Source organism: Lepisma saccharinum, chromosome 13, assembly GCF_977018435.1.
Source record: "Lepisma saccharinum chromosome 13, izLepSacc3.1, whole genome shotgun sequence".
Classification (NCBI taxonomy): Eukaryota; Metazoa; Arthropoda; class Insecta; order Zygentoma; family Lepismatidae; genus Lepisma; species Lepisma saccharinum.
The window spans coordinates 66,697,938-66,718,307 of record NC_139241.1 but is presented as its reverse complement, the minus strand read 5'-3'; the positions used below and the strand labels follow the sequence as shown (position 1 = coordinate 66,718,307).

General features: G+C 38.8%; 1 protein-coding gene across 1 annotated transcript in view; it reads left to right on the top strand.

The window, feature by feature from the left end:
* Nucleotides 1–20,370, top strand: part of SmydA-4 (SET and MYND domain containing, arthropod-specific, member 4) — a 33,894-nt gene that overhangs the window by 10,249 nt on the left and 3,275 nt on the right. Inside the window, exons 2-3 of the mRNA XM_083134386.1 lie at nt 8,376–8,521; nt 11,886–13,063. Of these exons, the coding sequence (XP_082990512.1) occupies nt 8,376–8,521; nt 11,886–13,063 (1,324 nt within the window). The remainder of the gene's footprint in view (nt 1–8,375; nt 8,522–11,885; nt 13,064–20,370) is intronic.

The following is a 20,370-nucleotide window of genomic DNA, read 5'->3' as shown; positions in this document are numbered from 1 at the left end:
GATTTATTTTTTTCATTTTTTGTTCTCCAGATGTGTACTTGTATCATTTCACTTTCGCACTACCTCTGTACGAATAAGACTGGTACATACTGTATTTAGCTACGTAACTAACTCTCTGGCCTTTTTAAACCCGAAGGTTTATCGCTGCAGCAACACAAACCTTCCATCCCCTGTCCCTATCTTGAGCATGTGAAACGCCCTCCCTTGCCCGGGAAAACAAATGCTACCACTACCTAGATAGATACGGCAAAATCTCCCTCGGACAAGTGAAATAGCGTTACGGTCCAGGTTAAGTTCGTGTGTAGGAACCGGTGACCAACAGTGCATAGTAATTAGCCGTATCGAATAAAAAAAAACATATATACTTTCAAATTACCACCTCTTTACCTGTAGCCGGGAAGCGGGTAGCTGCATACCTGAAAATCATGGGTAGCGACATGCGTACGAAATGATATAGCCCAAAAATTAACATGAAAATAAAAAGTATATTCTATTCATAACAAAACAAGAATCAATTTACTACATCTCCCCCTCTTTCACGCTCTCACATTCATTCACACATTCAGTTCTCACGGGGTCATCGACACAAAGAATGATACATGACATGTACAGGTTTTATGACGATAAGCCCTAATGATTGCATTCATATTTAAATTTACCTTAATTTTTGTCTAACCAGGTCATTTGTGATTTTGCTCCAGTGCTACTCAAATCCTAGCCAGCCCTTACTTAAGTTCACCCTTTTTTTTTAAAAGAAACTAGGTCGGCGCGGTGACCATACATTATGTGTCCGGCATAAACAAAGGCGTCTCAACTGCAATTACATTCACGTGGGCGGACGTTTTCCTTTTTACAAGACCTCACGTGGTTCCAAACATAACAAATAACCTCCGTTGAGTGACGCAAACATATACTCTCTAGCAGGCGGGACTTAAACACTTCGCCGCGACGAGCAATTCATATTACCAGGCAAATACTTTAACAAATAATCACATATGCGACCTGACGTAGCTAGCAGCGACACAGCATTGACACATAAAAATGAACAAACCTCAAGTAGATTAAACAATTAAGTGGGCGGCGCTTCACTCTAATAGTAAGCACTTTAAACAAATACAAAGGAGCACAAACAACAATGAATTTAAGGTCATTAAAAAAATATCACAAGGAATAAGAAAAATTGACCTGAGACGAATAAATTACAAATGACAAGCGCGACGGGAGTTTTGATATGAAGTTTCGAGTTGTGTGGGCGTTTTCAAAATGTTGACGAATTTCAAGGGCGTTCTCTAAATCAATCGGGCCGTCACGTGCTGACAATCACACAGATGAATACATTACCATCTCTCAGCTTCCGAAGTGCATCCTGGCGTCTTTATGGGCGATTGAAAACACATAGTATTCACACGAAAGGTTTCCTTGGTCGCGACGATGAAGATGCGAAGGGCGTTCATACGTCTGGTTCCTCGGCTTCTCTTCCTCTCGGGGTCGGTGAACATCTCCGTGGGCTGGTAGGCGTCGTCGGCGCGTCGGGGCGTCGACAGGGCGGCGTTCAACATCTCTCTCTCTCTCTCTCTGTGGCGGCTGGTAGGCGTCGTCGGCGCGTCGGGGCGTAGCTCGTCGTTTCTTGGCATGTTGTAGGCATGGCTCGTCGTTTCTTCTGACATCGGGCGAATCGGGGGTAACGCCCTCATCTCTCTTCTTCCTCTAGCCCGCCATAATTTCCGGTGTTCCTCGTTTCACAAAAACTATAAACGGCGTAAGGTAATCACGGAAACACGGTCTCGCTTCAACTTCCCCCAGCGGTTGATCACACACTGGTGTTCGCAAAACACAACAAAGTCCACTGTATACGAAGAGGTAGCACGAAGGCGCTGTCGCTACAAGAATCGCGGCAAAACTGTACACGGAGAGGTAGCACGGAGGTGCTCTCGCTACAAGGATCGCGGTAAGACTGTGTATCGAAAAACCATGTCCTTCGTTTTATTTGGATTTTGAAAAAGGACGCTAGGCGCACGTTGAAGTGACGCTTCCGGAGAGGTCATTCCACTTCGCTCTATTGTCTCCCAACTTGGACGCGCCGTGCTCGAAGTTCGGTATGTGCGGATTAAGCTTCCGCCTGGCCGTCGCCCATAGCTCAATTGCAACCGGTGTCCACAAACTGATCAATTACAACCGATTTGATCTGGCGTCCGTAATTGTTGCTTGATCCCGACGAAACTCCACACATCCGTCCTTGCACACATGCTGCTGCGCTGGTATAAGTTTCACATGAATCTGACCGTTGGAAACCGAGATATTTAAATGTTTGTCATTACGGTCGAATTTCCTAAGCTTTAGACGCATAAGGTGACCCTTCAGGTAATCACCCTTAAGACACGCGAACGTCTCGTTCCTCCCGTCGGCTTGGCAAAAATCAAATATGTATTCTTACAAATTAAAACACTCAACACTTTGAATCAACACATATTTTTACCGCTACAGACATGAATAATAATAATAATAATAATAATAATGACGGTAAATCTGACTGTCACAACTGGTACATACTGTATTTAGCTACGTAACTAACTCTCTGGCCTTTTTAAACCCGAAGGTTTATGGCTGCAGCAACACAAACCTTCCATCCCCTGTCCCTATCATGAGCAAAATCATTCCATCCTTATCGATTTCCTTTAGGTCCATCTCAACGTTATCCCTCCATCTTCGTCTTGGTCTTCCTGCAGGATTCTTACCACCAGGTTTCCCAACAAGAATCCTGTAAACTCTTCTTTCCCCTCCCATTCGTACCGCCCACCTAAGTCTTCTTGATTTAATTATTCTAATAATATATAGGCAGGAATACAAATTATGTAGTTCTAAATTATATAACTTTCTCCACTCACCTGTCTCCTCATCCCTTTTAGGTCCAAACATTTTTCTAAGGGTTTTATTTTCAAATACTCTTAATTTGTGTTCCTCTTTTAATAGATACACAATAATAGTAAAGTATCAAATCATGTGACACGATTTTCTTCCCATTTTCAAATTTAAACAGACTAAAATCGTGCATGGCAATCAACTCGCTCAACCGGGGATTTTTTAATAATTAAATGTATATAACCTCAATATTCTGCCTTAATGTTACTTATTAAAAATCAATTTGTACAAGTGTGTATTTATTGGTTGGGTCAGACCAATCAAATTCACAAACTCTATAATAACCAAGGGCGCCCTAGAGGGGGATCAGGGAGGGCACTTGCTCCCTCTGCGGTATCTGGAAAGACTTCATATAATTCAAATTTTGAAATTGTAGCTTGAAAACATGGAGAAGGGTTGCCATGAAAGACTGCAGATTAGGTGCCTCTGGAAATTATCCTAGTGCGGGGGATGATTATGAGAATTCCAAAGTGGGGGAAGGCATCATCCCACGGTTCCTCCACTTCAAGCACTGCTGTCCCCCTGAGAAAAAAATTCTGCAGGCGACCTTGACAATAATAACAACAAATTATAATAATTAAGTAATAAAAAGTGAAAAGATAATAGAAATAGTAATGAAATATCTTTAAAAAATAAATAAACGAAGCGAAATGGTATGTTGCCATTTGTGACAAGACGGAACGGGATATTCACGAACCGAAACGCCGCTCCAGTCCATCTCGATCCCTGGCTGTTCATAAACCTTTTATGAAAAATATTATTGGTGACGGTGAAAGGAGTGAATTAACAACCACGACTCTTTGAAAGAGAAGGGCGCTGTTTCTAATGTTGCTAAACAGGGACGGCGTAAGGGCAGGATGACAGCCCGAGGCGCTCCCTTGATTACTGCCAAAACCTTATTCTTGATTATATATCGTGGCTATTTGTTTTCAAAAGAGTTGAATTTGTGTAAACTACCAACGGTCTAAGTAAAAATTGTCACATCTTTTGTGAAAAATTATAAAATTTGGACCCTATACGCACGGCCATGAAATGAGGCGGGTGGCAGAAATTCGCACTGTTGCCACGTCGGAGTACAACCCCGTGTAATCGGAGGTTCATGAGAATGAAAATCTCGTTGTAGAGTTGATCTTTGTAATGAAAGTGATACAAACTGACAATATTTGCTGGAAAGGTCAGAAATGACACAGAAGTGTCCCGGAGAGAGGTCGGCCTGACGCAGTCCGGTTGGTGTTGACACACTGTGCGCGAACCAGCGACTTTTGCTTTTCCCTATGGCACCAGCGCAATTCCGCCCAGCCACCTATTTTCATGGCTGTGTGTTTAGGCTGTTCTTTGGGCTCTGCTGACATTACATTATTAATTATTATTATTATATTGTTATTATTAACAGTTTTGTTACCATAATACTTCACTTTCACTAATTGAATGCAAGGCCGGGTTGGGATTCGATCCAGGGACCCCTGGCTTTCCGAATTTAAACCAAGGCACATGTTCTCTCAGTTATATGATTGAACATCTCTGTCATATGAAAAAAAACTAAAAGTTCGTTTTATTTTATGAAGTCTATTATTTCAGTAAAAACTACATTGATTTATTGTTTATTTATTTATTGTTTTGAGTCCACTTTATGAACAGTAAGGCTAATCGGGACTGGACCTACAGTTTTAAAGTGGGATCCGAACCACTATGTGCCTCCACCGGGTATCGAACCCGGGACCCCTTGATTCCAAGGCAAAGACGCTACCACTGCGCCATCGGGGAGACCCTTAGTAAAAACTACATGAAAAAGGATTTACTGTTTGTATCTCCTCCACGTAAACGTCACTACTCCATGGTACAGTCACGGACACTGCCGGGTTGTAATGAATACATCGACTTTCAATGGAATTGTTACAACCCAGCAGTGTCCGTGACTGTACAACAGGCGACATCCGTAGCAGAACGGTTATTACAGCGCGCTGACGCCAAGGGTCCGAGGGTTCGAATCCCGACCTGTGCATGGGTGTTCTTTGTGAGCGTCCCTTCTTCAATTTCATCATATCATCATCACTCATCCTCATCAACGCGATTAGAAAAAGAAAGTGGCAGAAAAGCGAAGTAAAATACACCAAATCAACAACAACTAATTCATGATGCAACACCAACCCAAAGGTATACAAAACGCATCTAAGTTTTGTGAAGCCTGATCCAGTTAACAGATCCCATCGACGCTGTTATTTGCCTTTCTAGACCCGAGACCGCTATTGTTTGTTTTAATCATGACGTCAGGCTTAGCCTAGGGTTACCAGACGTCCTGTTTTTCCCGGACATGTCCTACATTTTAGCCTAATGTCCGGCGTCAGGGAGGAATTTGAAAAAAAAAAAGACAAAAAACATAAATGTCCTACATATTGAGCTTCACATAATTTGAATTAAGAAAATGCGTTTTTCAGTTGAACAAAGAGAAATCATGGAAGTTACAAATGTGATATTTATTTTTATTCCGACATTGGAATCGATGATTTTAAATTTTAAGATGGAGAGAAAAATTGGACTACAAAACCATAAACGACGTTTCAAGTTTTATGTTAAATGCTGGATATTTATTTTCCAATTCAGGTCATAATTCAAATGTTTTGGAAGTATTTTCAAAGATTGATTGATTTCCTTTATTTTTACTTCGCTTTTTGTGCCACTTTTGACTAATTTGCGAAGATAGGGATGAGTGATGATATGATAAAATTGATGAATGGACACTCACAAACATCCATACCCAAGCCAGGAATCGAACCCGGGACCCCTGGCGTCGTAGCGCGATGTGCAACCACTCCGCCACGGGGGCCGGCATATAATTTCAAAGAGTTTGACTGTTCACAGTTTCATGAGCATTTTTTGACTAAACCTGAAAACTTGAGAAAAATTGGCTACTCTGAGAAATACGACTGAAAACACGTATATAATTTGTATTGTTTGATATTGATTGCAAATTTTGGAATTTTGGTGGAAAAAAGTACTTTTTTCTCAAAGCTGAAAATGTGTCTGGGGCATTCCACGAAAAGTGGTCCTACTCCATATTAATAACAAAATGAATTAATATGGACGTTATTCGTTATTATTGTTTTTAATTGCATAAATGTATGTATGTTTGTGAATGCATATAATTTACACATTTCACCAATACAAGTTACTAGCTTCTGTAGCCTGTATGCTTCACAGACAAATGAAGTCAAAATTTGCTACATTTTTAAAGCGTCACGCACGTAATCCACATTTGTTAATGCTTTTCATGAATTCAGCCTATGCCATCATACTCTTCTTCTTCATTTGTTACCAGACGCTACCAAGTGTTCATAATTATATGAAATCAGTTCATTGTGAATATTTTAATACAATCTCATATCTAGATTCTTAAATTTTGTGTATAAAATGTCACACACGTAACTCTGGAATTTCCCGTTTACTTTACATTATTACTTAACATGTTCTAGCAATGTGTACTATTTACTGCGAATGATTTGTCCTACATCTTGGGCCAGCATGTACTACTTTTTCCTTATGGTGATCTGGTAATCCTAGTCGGGCCAAAATCAAGGATCGAACCTGGATCTGCTTGCACAGACGGCAAATCAGAACCATCCCACCTTTCTGTAGCAATGAACGAAGTTGCACCTGGTACTAAATCTGAAATAGGTCTCAATATAAATAAGAAAGATAGAAACAGTTTGATTTCCCCCGAAAGCATTTGGCTACCGACGCAGACGGCAAATTATTTACGTAACCTTTTCTGGTATCCTGTAACTATTTATTTTTCCATTCCGGAATCTGGAAAGCTGTTTATATAACTTGTGAACGTTTTTGGACACTACATCATTCGAGACAGGTGGCATGGCACGCTCCTCACTTTGATAGTGAATCTAGTTCTAAAAATTCACTCGGCCTGGGAACAGCTTTATGCCAGCTGCTCCTCAATGTTGCCAGCCCGTGATTTTCGCGATCACATTTTCCTACACGAAATAACCTACTTTCTCGTCTTCTGTTGTAGATACTTTTTTGAAAAGTTTATGTACATAGTTATTTCCCCTGTTTTGAGTAACGACGCCAGAAAAGAAATGATTACGAGGGAAGCAGAAAGGGGGTGCGAATAATTTCTACACTGCACAGAAAACGTGTATTTTGATTAAAAGAGCATTTCTTTATCCAGTGTCACTTCATTTGCTTGCTGGAAGACGGAAAAGTCGACCGCCCCCTCTTGCGTCGTCACAAGGGGGGCTGGGGAGGCTGAAGCTCCCCCGAAATCCTACAAATATCTAATGTAAATAGTGCATAGTGGTAATTAATTTTACTTCATTAGCAGGATTAAGCATCTTGTAGAATAAATTGTAATATACTGAGAAAATCATCTTCAGGGATTATACCCCCAACTTTTTCGCCTTTACATGGCGACTGCTGATAAGGAATGAACCAAGTTCGATTTTGTACGCCAAAAGTTAGGTTCCAAATTCCGCCCATGGTCAAGTGGATACCTTATGTCCCTTTCAACTCTAGTCTACGACCCACGGAGTGCCGTCATGTATTGTTCAGGTTTGCCCGGAAACATAAACTCGTGACGTAAACGAGCTATCAAGCAACAACATCAATATGTGATCCAACACACGATATTAAGAAGAGAAAGAAGGAACTTCTCACAATTAGAAACTCTGGCTGGAAATCGCTTGTAGGCGGTGTGAGGCAAACAAAAGAAGAGAACGACGCCAAGGGAATGTGTTGATAAACAAAATTCGGACACTTTAAAGATTGGAATTTATTCCACTTATCATTACAGATATCGTAGAGTGCAACCATACACAACTTCAGTTTTAAGGTATTGGCCAGAAGGCATATTCTTGGTTTCTTTTCCTGAACGTTTCATAATTATAAATTCGAATAGGCTACTTTTGTACAAAAATGTGTTCGTAACGGTTGAAAAGAAACATATTGAATCTTGATGTACAGGGTGTCCCAAATGAAAGTAGGTATACCCAGATCATTCTCAGAGGACATGGTTTTCATTGTCACCTGTAAATAACCAAAACCACATTAACAATATTCCCTACCGACTGTGATACTACCATTCAATAAACAAAAACTACAAATTATTATCACAAATCAAATCAGCATACATTCGGGTTGGGTATACTCTTACCTGGGACAGCCTGTACTTCACATCAAACAAGAAGTTTCCTAGTTTCCTGAAAGAGCAAAATATCGAACTGCTGAATGTCATAATGTAAAAAAAAAAATCAAGCCAAAGAAAATGTAAAATAACAAATGAGCGAGCAATTGGAAACATATAGGAAAACCTCGATTTGGCTTTATCAATAAACTGTTTTCACATATATTTTTCTCATACTGGAAACTTTATAAACAGAATGGAAGAATATGCTTACGTTTTGAGATTATTCCATCCGAATTTCACCATTTTTCTCTCGTTTCAGCGTAGTGGAGGAGGAAAGGACAGAAGACAGAGACAAAGGCCAGAGAATGAATTGAAGGAGAAATCCAACACAGATGAGAACGTTAAAGAAAAAGATGTAGACTCAAAGCGTCTTTTCACAATCGAACATTCAGATATTGTGGGACGGTAAGTAGTAGTAATTATAGAATTATACATGGTATTAAATTGTAACTTTTCTGACTGAAGACACACTGTTTTCGACACACTCAAATCAATTTATAGATAAGTTACGAGTCGATGCGGAGGTAAAATACGAGGGTCATACTGAAAGTAATGAGCAACAATTTTTCATGAACCGAGTTTTGGTTTTATTAAAGAAAAAAACTGCATCATAATCTACAGACTTTTCTTTACTTTTCAACAAAGCCTCCATTTCTTTGCACGCATTTTCCCCACCTTTCTGGAAGCTTGAAAATACACTTACGGTAGAACTCCGTTCCAGCTGCTCGAAGACACTGACTCGCTGCTTTCTGTATATCTCCTCCGCCATTTGGTAGCGTTGGCCTCGTAACTGTTTCTCTACAATACATGGAAGTCCGCAGGATTTTTTTCAGGGAAGGGCAAGCAAGGTATTTTTTTTCCAGGGGGGGAGGGGGGCAAAGGAGGCATATTAATCCCCATAATAGTGATGCTCCCTAAAAAAAAATAACACTATTTCAGTCTGAAATTATCATGTTCCTTCCAGGTATTTATAATAAATAACAAATGACTGTGGCCGAAATGGAATCATGTGTGAAATATATAATTTTCAGGTGGACATTCATTTTCCAGGGGAGGCCGTGGCCTTCCCTTGCCCCCCTTTCCGGACGCCCATGCGACAATACCGAATAGATGATAGTCGGAAGGTGCAATGTCGGGTCTGTAGGGAGGGTGAGGTAGAAGTTCCCACCCCATTTTCCCAATTTCCTCCCTGGTGAACTGAGCAGAGTGCGGGAGTGCATTATCATGTTGAAAGATGATTTTCTTTCCATGACGTTTGCCCCGCAATGCACGGCGGAGCTTATGAAGTGTTTTAAGGTTCAAGAAATTATTCCAGAATGCACCCCTCTGCATCCCAGAAGACGGTGCCCGTAGCTTTGCCAGCAGACAAAGCATCTTTGATGCTCGTGTTCCCATCTTTAAAATGTTTTGCGCATCTTCTAACATTGATACTCCCATGCATACATCTCCATACGTACGCCGAAGTCTATTGTGAATTTCAACAGCAGGAATTCCCTCTTTGACAAGGAATTCAATCACAGCACGTTGTCGAAACGATTCATCACTGTCAGTAATTTTGAAACAACTGCATGTGCTCACGCTATCGAAGGTAATGACGTCATACTATCACGACGGGTTCAGTAAAGTCTATATTTTGCGATGATTCACTTCGTTTGCGTGTATTGATGGATTGTGATTTTTTTTTAAAATATTGCTCATTACTTTCAGTATGCCCCTCGTACATTCAAGCTGCAGTTATAAATGTCCTGACCTTAAATTCTACGTGTTCTGGTACCCTTGTATTGTAGATGCAACGAATCCACAGTGAAGCAAGTTAAATAGTCTCTATTACGAAAAATAATATTTATCAAGTACGTACTCAGATACCCTATTCGAGATTGGAAAGGGAAAAATAGCATTGTTTCGTGTTTTCAAACATCATGTGCCAATCACTAACAACACAAATGACTATTCCGAAATTTGTGAGTGGTATGTATGTATCCAGCATATGAAGAAATGTTCAATAATATTTTAAGCATTATAAGACAATATCCACACAATTGCAAGGCATCTCCTTCCTTCATCTGCACATTAAATTCTTGCACAAAAAAATATGCAGTTCATGAGCAATTATGCTAATTCATAAATGAAGACACAATAATGGTTGAACAAAAAGTTAATTTTTCATCGAAAAAGAAAATGACGAGTAATAATTCGTTGAAAATTATTTAAATTGGATATGTACTAACTTAATCGAAAAGTTTAATTCGCACACAGATTTGAACCAAATGTATAGATCCATCAAGCTTTCTGCAACCTCGGAAAATATGCGAACTACAGGCTTCCCCGTAACTTTAACTAGCGACACTAGCGCCACTGCTCTCGCGTCAGGGTTTCAGATTGGTTGGTGGATCTATAGTGAGGTTCAGTCGGCTGTGGAGGTATATGACTGGTTCGAAGCATTTGCAAACTGTAGATCCAGTCCCGATTAACCCATCTTTTCACAAAATAAACTTCAACTGGACGCTTGGGTGACGATATGAGGATGGATGATGAGGAGAGACAAAGAAACTCTCTCGTCCAGGTCCTGGCTTGAACCTACAACCTTCCTTGGTAAGATCGTGAGTCGAGGAGACACCAGGAGGAACAGAACGCCAGAGTCACCAATAGGCATGGCCGTATTTAGAGGAGGGGGGTTCTAGGGTTCAAACCCCCCCGAAACTTCTGACATGTTGGATTAATGGAAGTTCAGAAACCAAAATCTGTAACAAATTTTCAATTTTTTTTTCGAAGCATCACAAAAATACATGGAGACAAAGTTGAAACGATCGAGCTAGAATTTTCATACATTTGGAATTCTGAAACTTGAGTGAAACATGATTTATTCTCGGAATCGTAGCCCACCCGCGACCCCTCCATTATCACTTCTGCTGTTATCTTTCCAGTGTTGTTCCTGCGTCACAAGGAATATAGACTGAAGATTCCCTTATGATTGTCCCAAAATTCCATTTCCAGCTTTTAAATTTCCTGTCCGATAAGTCGAAAATCCCCCTTGATAGGAGTTCAAACCTAGGATCTCCAGTTTCGTAGCGCATTACGTTCGCGATTGAGGTTACAATCCATGCACCAGGCTAAGTTTTTAAAAAGAATAACTGGTTCCACACTTTTCAAAATTCCAAAAATTTAATTTTAAAGTCAAACAACAAAAGCTTTATGACTAAAATTTCCATCTAACTTTTATAGCTTTTCTCTTGAAGGTATCTAAAGTTTAATGACGAAGTATAATAATTGTGCATTTCAGTACACACTGTATGAAACGTAAAAAAAAAAAAAAAAAGAAACTTGTGCTGGATATTCACTCATCTGCTGGATTGAGTAAGCCCCCTCAAGGATATAACAATAATATAATAATTATTATTATTAGTATTATTATTATGGAATAAAATTGTTTTATTATTATGAAATTTTAATTATTATTGTACAATTATTGTTATTATTTCTATTATTCAAATTTCTGGCGACGCCCATGGGAACAATTATTAATGAACCCCCCCCCCCGATTTTTTTTCCAACATGCCAATAGGCAAAACCCTGGATGGTCATGGCGGTCATTCACTTTCACTGATCCGCTCCTAATCGTTTTTATCGTGTCTGTATGTTTATGATCTCAGCTTCTCTGAAGCCAAATTTAGTGTGAGAAAACACTGTCTCAATTTCACTTTGAAATTCCCCTGCCCCGTGCGTGCGGCCTTTAAAAAGTAATTAAGATGTTTACTCTTTCATATTTCAGATATTTGGCAGCGGCTAGGGACCTCAAGCCTGGCGACCTTATTATACGAGAAGAAGCCGTGGCTGTCGGGCCTAGCCAGGGCACGCGTCCAATTTGTCTCGGCTGCTACAAGCGGTTGGATGACATTGACAAGCCGGAGCCATGTGAAGACTGTGGGTGGCTGATGTGTAGCAACAGATGTGCCGGGAAGAAAGATCATCACCTGCCAGAGTGTACCCTCTTCAAGAAGTATGGAGTGCAGGTTGCAATTGACGATTTGCACTCGGAAAATGTTCTCTACAACTGTATAGTTCCCCTGAGATGCTTGATGTTGAGAGAATCGAACCAGGAAAAGTGGGATGTGTTGATGAAGATGCAGTCGCAAGATGATGTTCGCAGGAAGTTGCCCCTGTGGGAGGTAAACCAGGAGACTGTGGTTGATAGGATCAGGAAGGAGTGGAAGATGACAGAGTTTGAAGAGGATGATATACATATGATATGTGGAGTGCTTGAAGTTAATGCGTTCGAGGTTGGTCAACATGGCATCAGTGTTCGAGCCCTATTTCCATCAGCATTCTATATGGCTCACGATTGTGTTCCAAACACGAACCACACAGATAATGACAGCTATATTCTAGATGTCAGAGCGTCAACCATGATAAGAAAGGGACAACCGATCACAGTGAGCTACGCGTACACTCTTCAAGGCACCATGAAAAGACGCGAGCATCTACGAGAAAGCAAGTTCTTCGATTGCTCTTGCCGCAGATGTAGCGATCCGACTGAACTCGGCACCTACATGAGCGCCCTCAAGTGTCCAAAGTGTGAAAACGGCTATGTTCTTTCTACAGCGCCTTTGGACGATAAGGCAGACTGGAAATGTACTCTCTGTGCAGGATACACCGTCAAAGGACAATCCGTACGCCTGCTCATGGACAAAATCGCAGACGAGGTGGAAGCTATTGCCAGTAACGATATACAGGGATATGAAAGCTTTATATTACGTTACAGAAACGTTCTCCATCCGAACCATTACCATATCGTGGGAATCAAACACTCACTGAGTCAACTTTATGGAAAGATTAGTGGCTATATTATCTACGCGTTGCCGAAAAATTTACTGGAACGGAAGCGAGATATCTGTAGGGAAATTCTGAAGTTATTCGACATTTTGGAGCCAGGTTCTAGTAGGCTTAGAGGTATGTATTATATGCAGTGTGGTATTTAAGAAATTTCCAGTGAGGGGGAAATTCTAATGACTGTGTAGGGACAGCAGGAGATAATGATTTTATGCCATATAACATTTTCCCCCATGGATAAAATTTATCAAGCAGAGGGGGGAAATCCCCCCATCCTCCCTACAAATACCACCCTGATTATATGATATTTTATCTACAGGCAACTGCTAAGCTGGGCCCGTCAGGTCAGAGCAATACTTTATTATTCTTACATATAAACCCTGTGTAAATATTATTTTGCATGCAACGTCATGAGTGGTTTGTTTAATAACAACAAATCAGCATCAAAGCCGCAAATGTATGTTTTTACACTTTCTTCACACACATTACGGCTGTGTCCTGTGGCATAGGTGGAGTTGAGTTAGTGTTTTTAAGTCCACTTTATGTACATTAAGGCTAATCGGGACTGGACCTACAGTTTAAAGTGGGATCCGAACCACTATGTGTCTCCATCGGGTATCGAACCCGGGATGGCATAGATGGAGTTGGGAGGAGAGAGATAAAAGATGCCACAAGTTCACTTGTCAACTCGTTGTGGCGTTTGCCTTCTACTTCCTTGCTGTGCTCCTGCTCCCAGAGTATGGTGGGTGACGTTCGAACTGACACCTGGCGGGCAAAGTGGCAACTGTACTGCAAGGCAGCATCTCGATTCGGACGTCTTCGACGGCACAGGAAAGCGACGGTAAAGAACATAACGCGCATTCGGTTACGGGCTAGAAATATTACGTTCAAGCTGCCAATTTCAACCCATTAACAAGCACACTGATATCGCATTGGGATTCATGACCTACCATTTATGACGTGTCATGTACACAAAACATCTGCATAGGCCTTGAATATAAGGTGTTGGTCATAACCCTTTTACGAGTATTCAGGGACGTCGGAACCGAGGTGTACGCTGTCATCCGGGATGGACATTGCAACAGTCTCTAGTCGCGTCCTAAAAATTGAAAAGCGATCTTTACAAATTGGTTTCCATGAAAATTTGAAAAAAAAAATGCAAATATTGTTTCTAACCCTAACAGCAAGAAGTATGATACATTAAGATTTTTTAAAAAAATGTGGTAACCGTCCCTGTCACGGACGGCTAAATGAGGAACGGAAGGTGCATGCCAGTGATGTGCCCTTCATCAGCCTGTGCTATGCATATGGGCGCCTGTTATCATGGAGGGATAAAGAGTGACCTGAGTGAAGTGCTGTAGTCTCTAAGTCTGCAGCTAGACAGGTAAAAGTGGGGGGGAGGGGGCAAAATTGGAAAGTTATCCATCCCATAGTTATGGGGGCTATTCACCGGATGTTTACATTTCTGTGCTTCCTTGGCGCTAGCGGGAACTTTACTTCCGGTTTTCAATTCGCGATTAAAATTAACCGATATGCCATCTGGTGGGACTTTCAGGAACTAGTCTAAGTAGGATACGTTGTGTTGAAGTAGTTTAAAGCATGGGGAATATGCGAAAGAGTAAGGTCTACTGTTCAGTTGTTTTTTTTGTGCTCTAAATCGTTTTACGGGTCAGGACAAATGAAAATTTATCATGCGTTTCCACCCCGTGGAATCAACAAAATGAAATTTGTAAATAAATCAGGGGAAACGTAATTGATTGACAGAAGATTCTGGCATGGGGAATGACACTGTAATTCGGCAAGGAAATTACGAAGAATGCACGAGTCTATTCACTTTATTTTTCGAGAGATAAATATTATATTGCCATGAAAGTAAAATTTTAAATTGTACTTTATAAACAAAACTTTTTTCTTTTTCGAAAGTCATGAAGCGTCTTACCATGGGCGTGGTCTTACCCAATCCTCCATGTATTATGTAGGTGTGAAATTTGGAACAGGTGCAAGTCGAGGGAAGATGAAAATAGTTTGAGAATGAATTAATGTCAAATGTAACCAGAAAATGAAAATGGACATTCTAATGTTGCTCTTTCATTCAGTACGATGTCCTTTATTAGTGAGGATAACCTGGTCATGAAATCGTGAATATTGTCGAGAAAGAACTGCAACGATATGTTCGCAATTTTCTCCTGCCAGCTTTTCAAATATAGGTCAATTTCAATTTCATTGTTTTCAAATAATTTCCGAGAACCCCAGTTCCAACATGAGGTGCAGATGATGCAGCACAACTTTGAACAACCAGTGCGTATACATTAGTTTCGTCTGCGTTTTCCGTGATATTTTTGCCTATCATAATTAAATGCTTCGTTTCATCACAGCTTCACCTTCGTTATAGTTCCTAGAATTCACATCACATTCGCAATATTTAAAAATATCGTGTAATTTAAACATTTTTACCATACCAGCCATGACAACATGCTGCTGTTTCGTACTACTGCTGCATGTAAACAAAGATTTATCCTACATAGAGCGGCCATATTGGAAGCGACACTGCTCAGGTGGTAATTTTAATCGCGAATAGAATAACATGGAGTTCAAAGGTGTAAAGGAAGTGTCTTAAGAAAAAGCGACAGTCCTTGTGTGGATTTTGGTTACATCACGAGGTTGGGAACAAATATTATTTCTCTGGTACCTATGCATAGTTTTCAGACAGATCAGTGGATTCAGGCAGTAAAGTGAAAAGACTGGACACAAACACAAGAGAATAGGCTCTATAATCAGGCAATACATCACCGGAGTAAATCAAATGAAAATATTTTGTGTGTTTCGAAGATTATAATTGTCTAAGGCACATGGGTTGACTATATTAAAAAAATTGGAACTGTTTATAATCATTCAAAATTCCAAAAAATATATAATTTTAAGTAAGTTCACACAACGTAAACTTATTAGTAAAATTTTTACTAATTTCTAAAGTCGTTTCTTCAACAACACTTGCAAAAGTTAATAAAATACAATAACTGTGCATTTCAGTACTGTAACTGTATAAAATGTAAAATGAATTCATGGAAAATGGATATGCACTGGGTTGTGGATCGAATAGCATTAATATATAAATAATAATAATAATAAATTTCAAATAAAATTTGTTTATTTAATTAGTTTAGTAATAGTTATTATATAATAACACTTATAACCGTCGTGATTATTACTATAATTTCTCTGGCCTTTACCCCCTACAAAAATTTCTAACGACGGATAAAATAAAAGGGGCTGTGTTTGACTACACAATGTCGAAAATTATACATTTTACTGTTGTAAAATTGAAGTCTTTCAATGTTTATAATTTATGTAAGCTTTATTTCAACCTGAAGAAGTCTTAACACGAAAATGTTGGTAGAAGTTCAACATTGGCTTTTAAAATATTAGTATTGTCCTTTATATATGCATGTAAAGGGTCCGGAAACTTCCCAATTTTTTCCAGATACTTTTGTTTTTTCTATCGCTTTCAAATTTCAAGCGATCAAGTCTGTATGCGATATTTTGTAACAAAATAAGCTCGAAGATAATCTGTATCCCATTTGTTTACATTAGGAATTTGGTCAAACCGGAAGTTCATTTTGTACCTGCAATAATCGAATTGCCTGATCGGTTATTTTCTTGTTTATCCGGGAAACCTCCCCCCCCAGGAGGTTAACAAAAATATCCTTGACTTTTGAACTTCAAATAGCCTGAAAATTTATTGGGGGTGGGGGGGGGGGGGCAAGTGACTCTTATCCCCGCCTAGTTGCGCCTATGTAGACATGGATTTCAGAACCGAAAGGGGGAGGTAGGGAGAACAAGGTACCATTGAAGGGGACACAAGCTTCACAGAGGATTTTGAATTGTTAAGTTCACTTCATGCACAGATAGGCTAATCGGGACTGGACCTACAATTTAAAGTGGGATCGAAACCACTATGTGCCTTCACCAGATATAGAAAGAAAATATTAGATTCTTGATCAATCCTTGAAATCCTACCCACAAGTGGCATATTCTGAAAATTTGACCTTGTTTTTCCACAATTCTTATTAATTGCACATATTTATTAGGTAATAGAAACAAAACACCAATGCAGGCATGCAAACATGGGCGTAGTTAGGTATTGGATAATCCTCCCCGAGCCTGACATCAGCCTCCCTGAACGCATGCGGCGTATGCACGAAATAATTAAGGAAAGAGAAACTGCACAAAAAATTAGAAAATTCTTCATGAAACTTTCTTGTGGTGTGACAATCACAGTTAAGAAAAGAGGTTCTGTTTTGATGCAGACAGTAGCTATACAACAGGATGTGATTAACTTATCTTCTAATACGTATATAAAAATGGATGTATGTGTGTGTTTGTTCCGGCATAACGCTCGAACGCCTGTAGCGATTTCAACCAAATTTGGAACACGTATCACTTTCAATCTCGAAAGAAATACTGTAGGGGTAAGACACACCTGGCATCCCTGGGGGTGGGGTGGAAGGAGTGACATAACTAACTAACTAAATCCCTAGCCTTCTTAAACCCGAAGGTTCATGGCTGCAGCAAAACAGGCCTTCCATCTTTCCCTATCTTGAGCAAGTTCTATATACTCTTTTCCATCCCTACCGATTTCCCTTAGGTCCATCTCAACGTTGTCCCTCCATCTTCGTCTTGGCCTTCCTACACGTCTCTTACCATCAGGTTTCCCAACAAGAATCCTGTAAACTCCTCTTTCCTCTCCCATTCATGCCACATGGCCTGCCCACCTAAGTCTTCTTGATTTAATTATTCTAATAATATCTGGACATGAATACAAATTATGTAGTTCTAAATTATGTAACCTTCTCCACTCACCTGTCTCCTCATCCCTTTTAGGTCCAAAGATTTTCCTAAGGATCTTATTTTCAAATACTCTCAATTTATGTTCCTCTTTCAATGTAAGGGACCAAGTTTCACATCCATATAATACTACAGGCAAAATTACTGTTTTGTATATTTAACTTTTAGTTTCTTAGATATTAAACGAGAAGACAAAAGTTTATGAAGAGAGAAGTAACATGCATTTCCTGAATTAAGCCTACTTTTTATTTCCTCTTTAATATAATTTTCATTTGTTAATATTACTCCTAAGTATTTGAATTTGGAAACTGGTTCAAACGAGTTGTTATCAATAATTAGATTTTGATTATTACCTAACACTTGGTTTCGGCCTGTAAGCATATATTTAGTTTTTTCTTTGTTAACTTCCAAACCTCTCTCTTTAGCAGTTTTGAAAAATATTTTAGCATTATTCTTAATTGTATTCACATCATCCCCCAGTAAGTCTACATCTGCATATGCTAACAACTGAGTCACACCATTTAATTTTAGTCCTTCTTTAGTTTCTTTTACCTTCCTAACAGCATATTCTAAGGCAAAATTAAAGAGCAATGGAGATAATGCATCTCCTTGTTTTAACCCATCATGAATTGTAAATTTGTCAGACATATTAATACCCACACGAATTTTACTTTCTGTTTCACTGGTGCATATTTTTATCATACTAACAAGCTTCTTAGGTATTCCAAACTCGACTAATATATTATATAATATATTTCTTTTGACCGAATCATATGCTTTTTTTAAATCAATGAATAGCTGATGGACATTTTGATTATATTCCCACTTCGTTTCAAGTGTCTGTCTGATGTGAAAAATTTGATCTGTAGTTGATCTGTTACGTTTAAATTCACATTCATAATCACCTATAATTTCATTAGCATATGGGGTTAGTCTTGTTAAAAGAATGTTAGATAATATTTTATATGTTGTTGAGAGTAGAGAAATTCCACGGTAATTATTGCAGTTCATTTTATCACCTTTTTTAAACACAGGAACAATTATGGATTCTTTCCATTGTTGAGTTATTTCTTCTTTATTCCATATTAAACAAATTAATTTATGAATTTGACATATTAATGAATTTCCACCATATTTAATTAACTCAGCTGGTATTAAATTAATGCCAGGTGCTTTGTTATTCTTTAGCCTTTTAATAGCATCTTTAACTTCAGTCAAGTTAGGTTCTGGAACTAAAGGTTCTGCTGTGTGTACTTCATTCACTTCTGATTTATCTCCTACATGGACATTTAAAAGGTCATTAAAGTAGTTCTTCCATCTATTTAGAATATCGCTTGGGTCAGCTAGAAAATCACCGTCTTTATCTTTTATCAAGTTTACTTTAGGTTGCCACTCCTTTCTAAACTCATTTACACCTTTATATAAATCTCTGATATTTTTATTTTTGCTGTTTGTTTCAATTTCGTTAATTTTGCTTTTCAAGTAATCTCTTTTTTTACTTCTAAACGTGCGGTTAACTTCTCGCTTTATTCTATTATAATTGTTTAGATTTGTATCATCAGAGTTATTTAACCACCTAAGTCTAGCCTGATTTCTTATTTCTATTAGATTATGACATTCATTATCAAACCATGCCTTACTTTTTCTCGGTTTATGGTATCCTATACTTTCTTTAGCTGCTGATTCTATTGCATTACGTATGTGCTCCCAATTCTTATTTACGTCTGTTTCATTTATATTTTCATCATCATTTAAATCCTGCAAAACATCAAATCTATTTGACAGTTTAATTTGATAATCATTCTTAATTCTTTCATCAGTAAACTTTCCTGTATCAAATTTTAGAAGGAAGGAGTGACATGCAAAAATAATTGAAAACAACAGATATTGGTGTGGAATCCATAGTTTTCGGTGTCGCTAAGATGAATAGTGACACTCTGAATGCCGTTCAATTTATTTATTCTTGCTCTTGGAGGTGGAACTAAAAATGTTCATAAATCGTTGTTAAATTTTTATTATAGTGAATTTGTAAAATATATTACTTTATAATTTGTATACTTATACTTTTAAATACCTGTAAATAAAATTAGTTACATTTTACGCTATAGTTAGAATTCATTCAACACCTGGGCAACGTGGGGTAAACAGCTAGTTCTCTATAAAAGTTGAAGTCCATGTACACTTTATGAACCATATGTCTGGAAAAGATTTCAAAGAAAATATATCACTATTGATATTCCACCTTGGAGCGCATGGTAAACTATAATGTTGTTGATTTCAAACAATAGTGGCTTGGCATACAGTGTTAACTTAAATGGACTCTTTCAACAATGGCTTCCTACAATTCAGTTTTTCTGAACATGAAAGAGTCGTCATTGTTGAGACATGACCTTGTAATCAAGGGGTCTCTGATTTGTAACCTGGTGGTGGCACATTGCACGGTGATTCGGATCTCATTTTAAATTATAGGTCCAGTCCCTATGTTTCTATGTGCATAAAGTGGACATAAAAAATAATAATTCATTGTAGAGACTTGAATAGAATAACAGTTTTAATGGGGAAAAGGCGTCCGAACAAAAAAG